The sequence below is a fragment of the Cupressus sempervirens genome, chromosome 9 (genome assembly GCF_028749045.1).
Source record: "Cupressus sempervirens isolate cs-2001-9-10 chromosome 9, ASM2874904v1, whole genome shotgun sequence".
Classification (NCBI taxonomy): domain Eukaryota; kingdom Viridiplantae; phylum Streptophyta; class Pinopsida; order Cupressales; family Cupressaceae; genus Cupressus; species Cupressus sempervirens.
The window spans coordinates 685,014,525-685,033,546 of NC_143126.1; the positions used below are offsets into that span (position 1 = coordinate 685,014,525).

General features: G+C 36.5%; 1 protein-coding gene across 1 annotated transcript in view; it reads right to left on the reverse strand.

Annotated features, from left to right (window-relative positions):
* Positions 1 to 18,398, reverse strand: part of APC7 (tetratricopeptide repeat (TPR)-containing protein) — a 316,090-nt gene extending 297,692 nt beyond the window's left edge. The window contains exon 1 of the mRNA XM_089801665.1: positions 18,073 to 18,398. Coding sequence (XP_089657791.1) covers positions 18,073 to 18,141 — 69 coding nt within the window. The 5' untranslated portion in view covers positions 18,142 to 18,398. The remainder of the gene's footprint in view (positions 1 to 18,072) is intronic.
* Positions 18,399 to 19,022: the final 624 nt, after the last annotated feature.

Consider the following 19,022-nt stretch of genomic DNA (forward strand, 5'->3'; position numbering starts at 1 on the left):
ATCCCCTTTGGGTTGAGATCCCCTTCGAGCCGAGATTGCCTTGAGGTCGAGATCCCACTTCGGGCCGAGATCCCCTTCGGGTCGAGTTTGCCTCGAGAACATTACACATAACACTATCCTCGTGGTAGTAGATCAATTAACCAAGGTAGCCAATTGAGTTTCAGGAAATTTAATTGATGAAGCACCAAAAATTGCCCACAATTTTGTAAAAGAGATCTTCAGACTTCATTAAGTTCTGAAGATGATTATATCTGATAGAGATGCTAGAAAGACATCTAGGTTCTCACAAACCTTGTTTTCAACATTGAGGCAAACCTTGTTTTCAACATTGGGGACAAAACTAAATATCAATTCAGCCTATCATCCAAAAACTAACAACCGAACAAAAGGGTGAATCAGGTACTAGAAAACCTTCTAAGGGTATATTGTATGGATCGACAATACTGCTAGGAGATGTATCTCCACTTGGTTGAGTTTGTTTACAATAACTCATACAACTACACTATGAAGATGGCACCATTTGAGGCCCTATATAGGCGTAAGTCTAGGACACCTATAAGTTGGAACAAAATTGAAAATCGAATTATTGTTGTTACATCCCAAATTTTTTATCTTTAAAATAATCTTATAGCCATTGTAATGGTTAGTTAAAAACTCCGAGATGTCATGATCTTGTAATATGGAAGTTTTGGTTAACTGATTTGATTCTTGTGAAAATGACTTGTTACTTGATTATTGTTATTTCGACTAAAAATGAACGCTTATATTCTAAGATATATATTAATAGTGGTAAGTCGTTGTGACAGTTATCAGTTATTGTATTTTCTTGATATTTCGATTTAAAATGGAGGAATATGTTATTATTGAGGAAATATGCGTTTTTGGTTGCAGGGGCAAATGAAGGGGGAAAAGCATTCCTAAACGAGATTTAAGGAATGGGGCACCAATTTAGTCCATCGTCAAACCATCAGGTATGAGTTCTAACTACCTTGGTGAAGGATTTAACAACTAGGCAACAAAGTATACTTTGGATAGTCGTGAGCTACTCGGTCGATTCTTAAAACAAGAGAAAACATTAAACATTTAATATCATGAGAGAAATACTACCTTTCTTTTATTTTTTTTAGACTGTGGAAGTGGTCAACAATTGTAACTTTATATAAATACATATATATAATGTCACCATGATATTTTGCTAACATCTATAATTTGCACCTACATGTATATATACGTATATGTGTGCATGCAAGAGCAATATAATGATAAAAAAAAGAATCATACGTACTCTCAAAATTACACACACACACGTGTGTGTGTGTACAATTATAGGTAAAATCCAATAGCATAATGACAATATATATATAGATATATATATATATATATATATATATATATATATTTAATATATAACCCATGAGAAAGTATAATCTTTATGCCTTAATTTTGGCTCCATATCGATGAGCGCTTGCCACCTTCATATTGGCATTATTCCTTTTAAAATTTGAAAGATATGAGAAGTTTCTTGTAACCGATGTTTGGCCTTGATCGAGACTTCCTTTTTGTAACCGATGAAGCCACGAGAGGCATTACTTACACTCCCCACGCCTAAGGACAAGCGAATGGTTACTCATTTTTAATCCTCATGTGATTGCTCTGAGTCGAAGCTCTTTCTCTTTCCATAACTCTTTTGGAGACAAACATTATTTGGAGGGTCATATTACAATACCTCAACTGCAACATTGGCCACGCTTTTGACAGTGTTTCCATGTTGGAGTTGTGTTGTCAAACCACGACAACAGATTCTAAGTTTGCATTTTAGGTCATGAAATCATTCCACAAGTCTTATTTCATATTTCATATGCTATGTCTTTTATAATGCATTCTTTTTAGATGGATTCCACTGCGGAATGAAGGAACACTATGATAAAGTATATACACGATCTTGGATAAGTATCTTAACTGTAACCAAGGCTCAAGAGCATTAAGAATTCTAATAAAACATCAGCATTGTTTTCCATTATACATAATGGATTCTTTTACCCATGCATATCGGATGCTAGTACAGACCCGTAGAGTCAGAACTTAAGTGACTTCATTATGACTGTTGATCAAATATTTGTATAATGCATACTATTGAACATTTTGCATAAGAATGGCTCCTTCATTTTTCACAAGGCATATATTGACTTATATAGTGTCATTATCCATATACCAGTTGAGATAAGAGTCAGATTGGTATAAATAAATTCTGATTGATAAAAGAGTACATTGAAAAATAGCAATCTCCCAGGATGCACCCAAGACCAGCAAGGTCGAGTATAAATGGGTGAAGAGGAGACGTATCCCTATAAGAGCAAACTGAGAATCAGTAACTAAAGTACATGAACATAAAAGAAGGAGAACTGCTTAGTCCAAGTCGACTCATGGTTGTCCAAAGTATATTCAATTGCCAAGTCGAGCGGTGGTGATCGAGGAGTTCATTTGCCCATCTAAATCCTTGACCAAGGTAGCTAAGGGGCATGCTTGGCACAATTGCTCACTCGAGGTCAGAGTGCTAGCTGACATAGGAGAGGTTGATGGCAGGACTATGGTGCCCCAAGCCTAAACCCAAGGTAGGGAGGGTCTTTCTCGTAAGAGATTGTGTGGGGGTATGTTAAGGTCCACAATTGGGAGGTTAAGCCTATGTCAATGCTTCTCCTCTTCACCAAATGTCGAGGCTTGCACAACACATCGACAAAATTCTTAATCTTTTGCTTGAACATACTTTACATGTTAAATTGAAATGCATAATCGTATATATAGTTTAATTTATTAGTTTCTTTCAAAATCTGATTATAGAAGTTGGTTATGGAAGTTATATTAATTTTCTTTCATATGAAATGGATGTAGTCACTGCTTTAATTCTGATTTCTAATCTTTGTAAAATGAATTCAATTGATAGTTATTTCCTATATGATGTAGTGGATTACAACTAACAGTTTGTCCTATTAGATTTTATAGACTGACTCTTTGATACCCAATGTTTTGGAGAAACAAAAGCATTTTAACCAACAAATGGGTTAATGTATGTATTCTATCACTGCCCTCTGAATTACTAAGTACAGCTCCCTTATGATTTACAATGATATGCAATGAATATGTTTTTATGACATCAGAAATTTTGACATTATAAGGTCTTAACCCGAGAGCAATAAAGCATAACCAAATTGCTTGTAGACACAAACAATTCAAGCAAAATATATTTGAATAACCTATCACACCCAATGGAATGACTGTAGTAGATTATCTTGAGATTTCTGACTCTTACTTCTATTCTAAATATAGATTAACCATCTAAATGCAGAAGAGGAATGGAAGAAGAAATGCATATGAAGACAAGTGGAATTGTTTTTAACTATCAGCCTTGAATGAAATGGAATCCAACAAGTAACTAACAGATTCATACATATTTATCTTTCACTTCCCAATGAAACTATCTAACATGTTATGAAACCAGCAAGAGAGGAAACTGAACAATATATGAATAAAGTAAATGGAATCACCTTTACTGTAATTACCAAAATGAAATGGAATCCATATGATTGTCTTTCAACTCTTAATGTAGAACTAATCTATACATGGGCAACAAAACATGACAAGTAAATAGGGTAAATGGATTTGCAAAACCAATTCACCGTCAAGTTTGTCAACCCTTGTATTGTCAAATGAGATTACATTTATAGTTTTATGTCATCCCTCGATTCAACAGAGCAACAATCACAAAATGGAAAATAAAATAAAATATGAAATTATCCAATGATATGAACACGTGGCATCTTTTCCGTTGATGATTATGAATCCATGGTACTTCTGAAAAACACACGATGACTGTTCAGCTTCATGCAATCTCGGGAATCCTGTAGAAAATCGTTGTTTTCTTCATATTCTACTGTTTCGCACCAAGTCTATATAATTCATAATACAACGGTCACTATAGTTTTGAATTTCCATTGTTGATCTCAAATCAACAGTCAACATTAAATCATTATAAACTTTTTTGTTTCTTCCTTTTCCTTTTCCTCCGTAGGTCCCTTTGTGTACACGCGTCAAATTGTCATTATGTCGCTATGATTATTTTTCTTGCATCTTTTGAAAGCAACATAACAACAAGCTTTGATTTTCTCAAGATCTGACAGTTGTGATTAAAAGATCTTAATCCTTTGTTTACTTCGTAATTATTACAATAATAGATAAAGTCGTCTATTATTAGTTAATGGTTATCTCTTGTAAATATCTTAAGCGTTAGTTTGCTTTTGTTTTTTGCTTTCTCTAGAATAGAATGTTTCAATTCTTTACGATTGTTTCCTAAGGAAACATCGTCTCATTCTTTTGTATATATTGACCTTTCGGTCTCTATTAATATCAAGCAAGTATTTACCAATTACCTCATAATATGGTATCAGAGCCAATACTTGAATATTTTTTTGAAAAATTTATAATTTCATTCAAAAAAATTTGTTCAAATTTTTCAAACTAATTTCTAAGGTTTTTCTCAAACAGCCCATCTAGGGTTTTTGATTTTATTGAGAAATTCATCTGTAAAAATCACAGTTGCGAGGAGATTTTGGAGTTTTTCACGTGCAAGGTCTGAAAATCATGGGCGGATTTTTCTTGACATTTTCCACAAACCCTAACCTAGGCTCGTCTGCAACTCCTATGTTTTTTAATTAAATGCACGTTTTCTGTAACTCTGTTTTTTCTCCTAGTCGCATGGCAGTAATGGTCCTTTTTTTTTTTTTTTTTTAAATCGCAAGTTCTCGCTCGTGACTGGTTTGAATTTGTTCTCAACAAATCGTGGTCATTTTGGAATTTTTTTTCTATTGCTCGCATTTTGGATCTGTGCAACTCACATCTACAATTTGAGTCGTTTTTCATTGCCACATGATTTGTATCCAAAAACGCAAAACGGCTCTAAGTTTTACAAAAATCCTTGCTCCAACCACGTCTATCCTTATTTGGAAGGACCTCACTATTTTCTAGCATCATCTCAATCTGTCATTGTGCTCTGGTAAGCAGATCGAATTTTTTTCAAGAAAATTGCCATTTTTTTGCAAATTTGACTCTCCAATCTGACAGCTAGGGTTTTGCTTGAAACCCTAATTTTTGGGGTCAAAAAAAAATTATTTGCAGATTCTTGGTGGGTTTTTCAAGAGCTCAACTAGGTTGTCATCTATTTTTTCTAGGTGTCTTGATTTTCGTGCCTCGATTTTGAGCCAGCAGATCCAAAACACAACAGCAAATTCCTTCTGCGTTTTTCGAGCTCTCTTCTAGGTCACTCTCTGATTCTTCTAGGTCTTCTGTATTTTTGCCTCGAAGAACATGCCTTCGCAGATTTTCACAGTTTTTCATTGAAAAACGTGCCATGGCATCACTGACAAATATTCTACTCGAGCATAATTCCAAATTCAATGGTTGCAATTATAGCACTTGGAAGCAGCGCATCATTGCAATTTTTGAATATCGGAACACCAATCAACTTGTTTTGGGTGTTACGAAGCGTCCAACTTCTCTAAGTCCTGATCAAGATACATGGGATCTAAATAATCGAGAGGCAATAATGCTTCTCAAATTATCCGTGGTTGATGACCAGCTTTCTCAAATTCCATCCGGCAAGACAGCTGCCGCAATCTGGACACATCTCAAAGGTCTTCATGAGACTTCCAATAAGAGCAGAGCCTTCTTTTTGAAAAACACTCTGTTTTCTATTGTCATGGATGAGCACACCTCGCTCCAGGCACACCTAAATTGGATTCAAGAAATCCGTGATCAGCTACTTGCCATCATTGCAAGATGGAGGAAGAGGATATTGTGGTTATCACTCTTTGGAGTTTACCAAAATCCTATAAGCATTTTATCGAGACTCTCAACATCACATCTACTTGTGTTGATTTGAAGTTCACTAATCTCTACACACTGTTGCTTCAGCAAGATCGGTGGAAACAACAGTTAGGTAGCAGCCCTAGTTCCACCTCCACAAAGCAAGCTTTTGCTGCGAAATCCTTTCAAAAGAATAAGGGCAAGTTTCAACAACCATCTCAGCAGAAGTCTTCTGCTCTAGCATCGGATGGTTCCAAAAAAAAGAACATTCAATGCAATTACTAGCACAAGTTTGGTCACATGAAGGTTGAATGTCAGAAACGCTTAGCTACCCAGTCTAAGCAATCAGGTTCACAGCCCAAAGCGAACAGTGCAGAGCATACTGAGCAGGCGAAATCTGCCTTTTACGCCTTCATGGCTAAAAGACTTGCAGATCATGTGAAGTCATCTACCTCGTACATTGATTCAGGTGCCTCTCAACATTTCACTCACCGTAGAGACTGGTTTATTGACTACCAGCCTTATTCAGATTTTGTTATTTTTGGTGGCGGAGAAGAGTACACAGTTGTCAATAAAGGCGACATTCAGATTCAGTCTGTTGGGAGGAATCTCATATTCCTTTATGTGTACTACATTCCAAGGATGGAACTAAATCTACTCTCAGTCAGTCAGCTGCTGCGACATTCTCCACACTTGGCAGTGACCTTCAATTCACATCAGTGCACCATTACTAATTGGGCGACTAAGTCTACTGTTGCAGTGGGTCTTGAGGATCATGGTCTCTTCAGACTTACTAATTCTAGTGATTCTCAAGACTTAGCTATGGCTGCTCAGCAATCTTCTGTCAACACACTTTGGCATCAGCAATATAGGCGCTTAAATGTGCATTATCTCTCACAGCTTGCTCAGGATGAGCTTGTTCTTGGATTGCCAAAGATTCAGACTCAACATCTTGGAGTTTGTGATGCATGTCAGGCTAGAAAGCAACTTCGCACCCCTTTCACCAGTGGCGATTATTGGCAAGCTTCTCAGGTACTTCAGCTTGTTCATGCTGATATTTGTGGCCCTATGGCCACTCCTTCTGTTCTTGGGTCTAGGTATTTTCTATTGTTTATAGATGATTTCAGTAGAAAGATGTGGGTGTATTTCCTTAAAAAGAAATCAGATGCATTTACTGTATTTCAAAAGTTTAAACCCTTAGTTGAAAAAGAGTCTAGGAAATCTATTATTACTCTTAGATCAGACAGACAATGGGGGGGAATTTTGTTCTAATGCTTTCTCCAACTTCTTGGATACACATGGCATCAAACACCAGTTAACCACACCCCACACGCCACAACAGAATAGTGTAGTTGAATGTCGGAATAGGACAATCACTGAGATGGCTCGTTCCATGCTCAAACATAGATACGTTCTGAAGCAGTTTTGGGCAAAAGTAGTTAACACTGCAGTTTATCTATTGAACCGGTCACCCACAGTGGCCATCAAAGCTAAAACTTTGGAAGAGGCCTAGTTAGGTCACAAGCCAGAATCAATCACCTAAAGGTTTTTGGGTCTCTTGCTTTTGTTTGGATCCCTGATACGTCACGCACCAAGTTGGATGCCAAGAGTCAAAAACTGATGCTTGTTGGATATAGCAGTCTTCACAAAGCCTACCACTTGATTGATGTTGAGACATCTCGTCTCATCTATAGTCGTGATGTAGTCTTTGATGAGCAATGAGAACCTTTTATGCCTGTTTCTCCTGTTCCTGATCCAACAGACCAACCTATGCAGGCTCATGATTTGGGAGTACAGCTTTCATTAGGTCCACCTGATGGGAGGGCTCCAGTAGCTCTTGCAGCTCCAATTATTCGAGTGATACCTGTACAGACACCTCCGGCTTCTCCTGCAAGATCACCTCGCTTTGTAGATGCTTCACCTGAGTTTGATTTTGATTCTTCTCATGAGGGTCCTGTTGATCAAGCATCTTCTAGCACTATTGTTGGTCATTCTCTTATACGATCTAAGTGGTGGGCTAAGACACTTGTTGATCTTCGTGATGATGAGCTCATTGATGGGAGAACTGCTTGAAAAAAGAGCAAAACTATAGATTCTGTTAACTTTGCTTTTATGGCCAACATTCACAGTGTGTTTGAACCTCAAACATACTCCGAGGCTAAAAGAATTCCAGAGTGGGAACAAGCCATAACATCTGAACACCAGAGCCTGCTGAAGAACAACACCTAGGTCCTTTTGATCTTCCACCAGGGATGAAACCCATTGGCCACAAATGGGTCTACAAAATCAAATACAAATCAGATGGTACTTTGGATAAGTACAAAGCTCGTCTAGTGGCAAAGGACTTTTCTCAACGTCAGGGCATTGATTATGAGGAGACCTTTGCTCCTACCGCACAAAATGAGCACCATCAAATTAGTCCTAGCCATGGTAGCACAGTTTGGTTGGAAGGTCCATCAGATGGACGTTAAGAGTGCTTTCCTGAATGGTGATCTCCATGAAGAGGTCTACATGACGCAACCTCTTGATTTCAAAGTTGCTGGTAAAGACCATTAGGTTCTCAGGTTGGTAAAAGCTCTCTATGGTTTGAAGCAGGCCCCTCGGGCATGGTACATCAAGATTGATAAGTACCTCAGTGATCAAGGCTTCAAGAGTTCTTCAAACTCAAATCTATACATCAAGACTACTGCTAGTGACATCATCCTTCTGGTTATCTATGTGGATGATCTGATCATCATTGGCGGTTTAGCATCTTTGATTCAAGGAATCAAACAGAACTTATGCTAGTCTTTTGATATGACTGACCTTGGGCTCATGCATTGCTTAGGTGTTGAAGTTTGGCAACAATCTTCTAGTATATTCATCTCTCAGTCCAAATATGTCAAGGCCCTGTTAGACAAATTCCGAATGCAAGATTGCAAACCTACATCTAAACCTATGGAGAAAGGTCTCAAGTTATCAGCAAAGTCTGATTCTCCTTCTATTGATGATACTACATACAGGCAACTAGTAGGCAACCTCATTTACCTCTCTGCTACTAGGCCTGCTATCAACTTCGCAGTTAACTATATTTCACGCTTTATGACAGCTCCTAAGGCTGATCATTGGATGGCAGAAAAGTGTGTGCTTCATTATGTGAAGGGCACTTCAGATTATGGACTTCTGAACTCTCGAAGTTCTAATCCTAAACTCAGTGGGTTCACAGTTTCAAATTGGGCAAGTTTTGTTGATGATAAAAAGTCAAACATCTGGGTATGTGTCCAGTTTGGGATTCGATGCAGTCACATGGACTAGCAAGAAGCAGCAGGTAGTTTCTCTCTCTTGTACAGAGGCTAAATACAGAGGGACTGTTAAAGCAGGATGTGAAGTTGTTTGGCTTCGTTGGATGCTTGGGGATATGCAGATGTCACCACAGGGTTGACTACTCTGTTTGTTGATAACGAAGGCGTTATCAAGTTAGCACGCAATCCAGTCTTCCATGAACGAACCAAGCATGTGGATTTTCACTGTCATTACATACGATAGCTGGTTGAAGACAGGACTATAGATTTGCAATATGTTCCTACCACAGATCAGACTGCAGACATTCTCGCCAAGCCTCTTGGTCCTGATAAGTTTGTCAAATTCAGAGGACAGCTTGGTGTGTTAGATAGATTAACCATTAAGGAAGGGTATTACAATAATAGATAAAGTCATCTATTATTAGTTAATGGTTATCTCTTGTAAATATCTTAAGCTTTAGTTTGCTTTCATTTTTTGCTTTCTCTAGAATAGAATGTTTCTATTCTTTGCGATCATTTCCTAAGGAAACATCGTCTCATTCTTTTGTATATATTGACCTTTTAGTCTCTGATAATATCAAGCAAGTATTTACCAATTACCTTGTAATAGTGATGCGGGTCCACTTTCCAAATATGCACATCGTGGAAAACAGGTGGCACTATTTCATTGCCTGGAGAATCCAACATTGACCTGCTTTGCTTTGTGGCACTTCGTGACTAGGTTCTGACTGTATCTCGTGGAATGTGATGGCCCGACAAGACATGTGCTGCTCTATCATTATGTCGCATAGACTAAAACATCCCCATCTTTCCATAAAGACAAAGCCACAAACGTAGATCTATCTTGAGATCAACGATCCTCATTCTGTTTCTTAATTACTACGCATGAGTAAAAGGAGGTCCCACCTGTTCCACGTGTCACGCTATTGGTATGTTGCTTTGGTTATTCTTCGTGCAACTCTTTATAGCGACATAACAACGAGCATAGATCCTTTAAGATATGAAAGCTGAGGAGATGCATTGTTGAATACTTATATTTCCATCATAAAACACCATCCATTAATCTGGTCTTCATCCGACGATCTGGATTTAGTATTTGAGCCATTTGACTTGTCAACTTTGCAATGTATACAAGCAGATTAAATATTAACCATCGATTTCATTTCAAAAAGAGTCATACCACCTTTGACCGAGTTCTTTGACTATTTCTGATGATTTATTTGCTTCTCTTGCATTCGATTTTGATCATCTACAATATCTTCCCTAAAAAACTATTACACAACATCAATCGTTGTCTTCAACATGATTAGAAAAAAAGAAAGATGAATCAGCAGAATATCCAAACCTTATTCTCATTAGGGAAACGTATAACAAACCCTCCAAAACCTAATCACCTAGCCATTGGACTGGTGCATTGCTCATATGATTTCCCACATCAGGTTAGCTCAAAAGAATGATGAGAAGAAAGGCCATCCTATGAGCAATCTAGACTTCGACTCAAGACATTGACACTTGACTTGACTCAAAACCCTAGAGCAAAAAGATATGAACTGAAACTTGGGCAACACATACATATGTACATATTGCATACATGTATATCTATGTACATGTATATTCAAATATGACATATATGTATGTATACGTTTTAGGTATACTTAAAATACAACATACGCATAAAAATACGCATATTTGGAATATGTACGTATACATGTGTATACCACATACAAATATATTTGAATACAATAGGTATCATCATAGTAAAATATGGTAAGTAATTTGTTATTTCTATTTTATGGCAATGAATTATTATTTAGAGCCCATCGTCTATATTCTTTTTACTCGTTACTTTGGCCTTCCATTTTAATTCAAGATTGTAACTCATGTTTGCCACCTTGCACCTTCTTTCCATGCACGTAACTCTTTTTCGGGCTCATATTTTCAAGTAACCAAGTCTCGTTTGTTGATGTTTGGTAGCTTTAGTCGAATAAAACTATATACAATTATATATGAGATATAATTTATATATGTGTATTCATCATATATGAAATATAAGTTTATTATTATATGAGAGAAATTAATATAATATATGTATAACTATGATTAAAGTTTTTATTAAATTAATTATCTAATTAATGAATAGACATGCCCCATAAAGGGACGTGTCTCTTCATGGCTTATTCTCATTATATATATAAGAGGTCACTGCCGTTTGGAAAACACATACCAAACATTATGGCAGTGCTCAATACATTTGCAACAATCCTAAGAAAGTCAACATAGTATCAGAGCCAGACTGCAAATATAGGACAAGACACATTTGATTAGAGACTACCCAATAACCAAAACACAAGAGAGATATAATTAGGGGAGAATTTTAATCTACATGGAGGGTAGACTAATATGATGAGCAGACGAAATACTTGCAATGGAATCAACCCATGGAATTATGGGAATTGTTGAATACGATCGTCGATAGAGCATGTGCAGATGTTTTTCAGCAAGTCAATACTTACGTCAACCAAATTATTAATTGATGTTCATCTCAAGCAGATATAAATTGTCTTTTAATCTAAAGGCCAAGTTTGAGAACGAGAAGCAACATGGGAAAAATTTACCTCAGTGACATGTTTATAATAAGAAGCAGCGAACAAAATAAAGAGAAGAAACATTGTGGAAGCAATGATGTGGAGTAAGGATAAAGTCCAATTGCACGGGATAAGTTTACCCTCCATCACATGCCAAAATAAATAACAGAAATAGTGGGCAAAATGGTTCAAAGGGAGAATATAAATTCAAGTGAAATGACACAAAGTACCAACATTGCTACATATACGGAGGCCGCATCAGCATGATGATAATTAAGTTAGCCTCACAGAAGGTGTTACAAAAACATGTGCATTCTTACTGGCTTATTTATCGAGGAAAGACTTGGACGCCACGCATTAAATAAGGAATATATGTTACTTCCAAAGAAACGAAGGGTCCAGCTTGAGACTTTCACATTAGGCATATACTGTGAAGCATGTTACAATAATCTACTACCATGTAAATAAAGTCATATAGGGTTGGGTTGCCGATCACAATAAAAGGAAACATGTGCTAAGAGCGGGGATGCAAGATCAATCTGGAAGAGTTTGCGAACAATAAGCGAAGGCATCAAACAAAAGTCAAGTCAAAACAACCAACCAGCAAATAATAGAATGGCCCGCGACCAAGGAAAGGAAAAAACGACATCAATCTGGGAAGATAAATGATTGGCGCATCATAGTAGGTGATCCACTTTGGCAGCCGATAGTATTTCAGGTGGCCCAAATTTGCAATAAACTCCTTTAGTTGAGTTCGTACACCAAAACATACTCAAAAGACCACAATTTAGAGTAAGTCTAGGGTGCTAAGAGCCACATTGACAACATTCATTAAAGTTGGAGAACTAATACAATTCTGTATGTAAGATTTTTTAAGATGTGTTATCGACTATCAGTTGAACAAACGACGTGTGATTGGTTACTATATATTTTGTAACCAACACAAACCATATTTTAATGAAAATGTCATGACATTTGGAAGCAAAAGCATAGTATTTTGGATTTTGAGAAACAACAAAGATAAGTATTCCAGAAAATATTTATTTTGTGGAAGAAAAAGTAGTTGTGCATTTACAGGAAAAGAAGTGTTGCCATAAGATGGTGAAATACAAATAAGTTTAATCTTACCAATATGTAGTTTGACTCTTCGATGAACCTCTCTACACGCTATCACCTATCATTTTTTATATTTTGAATTATCATCAGTCTATAAGGAGGAGCGAATAGTAAACCATTGGTAAAGCAGATCATATACTTATTCATTTGTAAAGTAGCCCACCACTTAGAGGAAAGAAGTTTTATGATCCCTACGTGTTGACCCACTATTAACACCAATAACACATACTTCCATTCCAAGAAAAAGGGAGAAGGACTAAATCACATGCAAGTCAAATTCATCTTCGATTTTGTAGCACCCGTAAGGAGTTAAGACCTCCGACACCTGCAAATTTAAAGGGAGTGTTGATATTAGCATCAAGAGGATGAATCAAGAAGTATAAAAGATTGCATAAAAGATGATGTGGAGATAAGTATTTTTCTTAAGTATAGACATTTATCTTTATTATTGGAAAGATCTTTGAGTATTATTGTAGTTTCTCTCCCTTATTTTTTTTTCATATGCACTATAATAGCTATTTGCTTTGACCTTTTTCTCCGAGTATGCTCTTGCAAGAAGAGGGAGATTGATATCAAATTCAGAGGGAGTCTGAAAGTCTTTCAAAGGTAACGGAGCTCAAAATATTGATGTTCAGAGGGAGCCAAACATTTCATTAGAGGCAACCTTGAAAGAGGGCGAGCAAATAGAGAATATGATTCAATCAATCTTTGGCGATCTCAATCATATTGATTTAGAGGGAGTAAACCATGTTGTGATGGATTCTCCAGTGCTCAATAAATTGTAGCAATCAAGAGGACTGTGATTCATGAATATACCTCATGACTATGTGATTTTAATGGGCCTATCCCCTGTGTACATATCACTTGTATTTGGAGAAGTTATTGAAAGGTAACAATCTTACAATAACTTAATTTTCTATTATGATGGATATCTATGCATGTCATGATAGATTGTACTTTGCATGGTGGATGCTTATATGGTAAGCATTATGAGAATGCGTGTGCACATACCTTATAAACATTTTTTGAGTATATGGTGAATGTTATGCAAATTGATGTTCTAGACATGGAGTACTTGGTGAATATCGAATGTCGATATTCTAGGAAACCAATACTCATGATATCAGATGTGATATCAAACCTTATTTGAGTACTTGGTGAGTATCATGTGTTGATATTCTAGAAGACCAATACTCTTGATATCAAATGTGATATCAAAATGGTGGATATCTTTTGATCAAAGATATCCTTAGAATTTTTCATTTCTAAGATTATCAATGGTGTAATATATACCTTGTGTTTATCCTCCCTAGCTAAGGAGTGTTGATGTTTAGTAGCTTCAGTCGAATAAAGCTATATATAATTATATATGAGATATAATTTATATATATATGTGTTCATATAAATTTATAGTTATTTGAAAGAAATTAATATAATTTATATGTAACTATGATTAAAGTTTTTATTAAATTATCTAATTAATGAATAGACATGTCCCATGAGGGACATGTCTTTTCATGGCTTACTCTCATTATATACATATATATAAGAGATCATTACCATTTGGAAAACACATTCCAAACATTATGGCAATGCTCAGTTTATTTGTAGCGATCCTCAAAAAATCAACATCATTCTATAAGATGCTCGATCACAACCATTCAGAGGTTGCTTCGGAGTGAGAATTCTTGCATTTACCACACATTATTCTACAAATATCGCCTTGTCAATACGATATCACCTTAGAGGTGGTTACTGGGAAATATCAAGAGATTCTAGAGCATTTTATCGATATTGTATTTCCAAGTGGCCTCGCTATAGCAGTTTGCAACTAGAAGATTTGCATCCTATTTTTAGTGCCTCGTACTCAGCAGGTTGCATCTCAAATTACTCGTAATGCTTTAAATTTATATCATGCTTGGTTTATTTGAAAGATAGTTATCGATCTTGCAAATATTATTAAATTTTACATGTATGTTTCTCATAAAAGATCTACTATAGCATAAAGTGAAATTGCATAACCAATTCTGACATAAACCCAAATGGCCCTATGAGAGTTGAAGCCTGTTGTAACATATCATTGCCTTGTTCGACAAATCTTTTTGTATTAAATAGCTAGCGGAAGTTGCAAGTACAAGGACATTAAGTATCCATATGTCTTTGAAACTGGAAGGCTAACCTCTCGACAGTGTACATTCTAGCATGTTAATCATGATTTGAATCAAGGAATAGTATCATAATCTCATTTAATAACCCCCATTAAGGAGTGGGGGAAACTTGTTCTGTGAAATAGAAAATCTCTAAGTACCATTAATGTTGGATGGGTACACCGATGATCATCAATGACAGCCGAGTACAGCTAAGATGAAAGGTTTAAATCATGGAACTATGGACTGTGTGGGAATGTCCTGCAAATTGAGAATCGTGTTAGTAATAATATAATGAAGAAAAGAAAAGCTAAGTCTAGAAAACTATAACTTAGTCAGCTTATGCTCAGCTCATGGTGGTTCAATGAGGAATGTCTTGTTTGTCAAGTCGAGCAGTGGATGATTAGGAACATAGTGTCCATGTAAATCCCTAACCAGGGTAGGTTTAGTGGCAATTGATGTTGCAGTGATCACTAAAGGTCAAAATAGCCACCAGTCGAATAGATAGACTATTATGAGGGTAACCAGGGTCTAGTCAGCTGAGTGGTTGACACTCTAACACCAGGATGCTCAAGTGGTAGCACGGTGATGGTGTTCCCACTCTCTCCCCACACAAGGTAGGGCCATTCTCAGTTGAGAGTGAGAGGGGATACACTAGGTCCGTTGTTCGGTGGTTAAGCCTCTACCAATGCTTCACCTCTCCACCAATGCCCAAACTTGCACAAGACAGATCAGGATTTCATGCATAACCTACTACGGTTAACGAGTATCTTATTCATTTTCGTGTGTATCTAAATTCAATTATGTGTATAATTAATTTTGTTGTTGTTGCATTACTTTCATTTCAGTAATTGAAAAGAATCAAAAGATATTAAGTGTATGAACTACTTAATCATCAATATCATGTTTGTAACAATTAGTCTATTATAACATTTAATTCCCTTGCTTATGAACACGTAATTTGCTCATTTTGGTATGATAATAGAAGTCAATTAAAGGATAGGAATTTAGGTCATTACAAAGAGAATTGGTAAACCGAAAAGGCATGCCCAAAAACACAATGTTCCTAACAGTACCGAAAGGCTATCTTATGTATCTCTTCTTCCTTTGCTTAGATTTGATGATATCCAAAACGAAAATCAATATCAGAGCATACTGCCACGTGAAGTTCATCTACGAGCTCATCAATTCTAGAAACAAGATACTAGTTCTTGATAGCTTTCTTATAGAGCACCCCATAGTTAATGCATATTCTCATCATCTCGTCCTTCTTAACCATATTGGCAGCCAGTGCAATCAAAAGATTTTAGTCATGGCTCGTCACTAGTTGGGACATTCTCCAGCCTTGATTACATTTAACTTGGTCATCAGAGCTTTCAATATTCTGTATTCTCCTTTGAGCATTTGTGGTTTGTTGTTTTCTTAAGATGTTCCTCTAATGTTTAGGTTTTGCTTCCTTCCGATCTCTCATGGCAAGCAGAAACTCTTCTCAATCCTTGAACTCCAAAAAGGAGTAAGCCAAATCCATCAAAAACTACTATCAAATATCGTACAAGACAAAATGTAACAGCAAAATCAATAACGCTCTCCTGATAAACAACTCACAAGTCTGTAGCTAAGCATTGTGCTTCTGTTTCAGTTTCAGGTAGTGAAAAGCTTAAGAATGTTGAAGTCTCTGATCTGGAGAAGGATTCCCAAAGTTATGTTGCCCTCTAAATTATTCACTATCCCGGTTCCCAGCCCTTTCTCTTTCAATTTTCAAGACACGTGGACTAGGCATTTCCATAGCCATAACTCAATTTAATCAAGCCTGATTCACTAGTTCATTGAGGGAAAATTGATTGACATTGATGGATTCCTTGGGAAAAAATCAATACAGTGGCTAAAGAATTGTCTGTCCTGAAAGAACGCACTGCCTTATTTATGTTTCAATTGCATCAATCCCATCTGGGGACCTATTCCGCTGCATCTTCATTAAAGGACATTGCTATTAGCACCTATATCCAGGCTTATAGTGCCCTGAGGAAAGGGCTAGAGGAGCACAGGGAGTTGCTTGTTCAACTATGGGAGAAGATCACAAAGTTCTCTTCTGACTTGTTCTAGGATGCTATGCCCCTTAGACATGTGGAGTGAAGAATGTCAAACAGAATACGAAAGTTATGGTATAGACAATTTTAAATGCATTTCTAAGATCAATACCAAGACCCGTCCCGCTTGACAGCTGAGAGACTCTCCAACCTTTTTCATCTCATGACTAATCCATTTGTAGGGTAGTTCCTGAGAATTTAGCTTGGTTAGTTGCTTATGCTGGAGAGAAGCCTTTGATAAATTGACTGAGATAAGGAAGCAAGCGGAAGAGATTGATACAGCTGAGCTCACTAATTTCAAGACTATTTAACTTTTGTTATTTAGTATTTCTAGCATCGCATTTTGGCAGAGGGGGTGCCCTCTATGATAGTGTGTTTTTTTCTGTTGATCTTGTATGCCGCAGTAATGGCCACTTTTCTGATCAAAACTCTGGACTGCAGTGTTTTCCCATGGTTTCTACATGACAATTAGTGTCCAATAAATGGCTCCTAGGGTTTTCCTGTGAAACTGGATAATCCTCTCTGTCAGATGTGATAAGGCTGTTGCTTTCCATTGGATCTCGGGAACTGTTTATTTTAGGTGTCACAAGAAAACTACTTCGCCATTTCTCAAAGCTAAGAGAAAAGAATTTTTTAAATAACATCCCAAAACCATTACTAATGATACTGCCAGACTTTGCGAAATACATTGTAACTAGATCGTGCCCTGTGTTGTACAGAGCACAAAACACAAAATACTATAACTGCGCTCTATTAAAAGATTTCGGGAAGTGAAAAGCTTGCTGAACCCTTCGGTATTAACTGCTTCAAAGTTGCATATTAAGCGAACATTTAAACTGCAAAAGCTAATGTACTTCTCGTATCAACAAAATGCGTAAATATTAAACATAAAAACAAGAAGTGATTTAGAGTTTCGGCTGAAGAAACCCTGAATAAAACAATATAGTAATTCTAAAATGCATTTGACAAAATGAAAAGCGATAATTGTGATGATAAGAACCAGCATCTCAGCAGAGTCGTATATGCCATTGTCGATGAGAAGCTGTAATTGATCGCGCGGAACCTCCATTGTCTTAATTCAGAACGCTGCCTGATTATTTTTGTTCGTGGAGGTAGTTGTTTTCTAACAGGTTGCCGCCCGTTCTTTTTTCTGTTTGCGTTATGATTTCAAAAGGGAAATTTGTGCTATTCTCTCTGAGCACTTGGGGTTATGGTTTCAAATTGCGACCGCTTTCACAATTGCATTTTGGCCCGTTAACTTTAGCCGGGATGTTCTGGAAGAGAAAGCTGCTATTGATGTTTTTTTTCCTCCTCTTTTTTTTGGAGAAGACTTAGGAATATTTTAATTGTTTAAAATATAAGATTTTATTATTATGAAGATTCAGTTAAATTCATTCATCTATGTTTAATTTTTGAATATACATTAATACTTGTATTTATATGATGTTTAAGAGAAAAATTCATTAAAAAAAACTTTTTAAAATATTTGAAATATTAGATTTTTTTTATTGGTAAAAGGGCGAAGTCATATATATATTATATTAAGAAAATAAAATTTACAAATCTTCGCTGGTAGGAAAGAACGAAGAAGAAAACTTCCAGTCTCGCCTGAGACAAATGTCCTATATAAGAGTACATAGATAAAAGATAATGTTTTATAAAGGGTATCTCCTTCTTTACAATTTGATTCATTATAATCTTGTGATATTGCTATCAGGATAGCAATATCACAATTTGACTAGCTATGGAAATTATCTCCTACTTATCAATTGATGAGCTTAAGGGGCTTTCTAATGAATGGTTCATAAGGCACAACACTTGGTGAAGGTTTTGCAAATGGGGTTGCAAGCTTTGGGTTTGACCATGGAGGAAACTCTGTAGTTAAGCACGCTCAGGCTGGAGTAGTACTGGGATGGGTGACCTCCAAGGAAGTCTCAATGCTTCACCCCT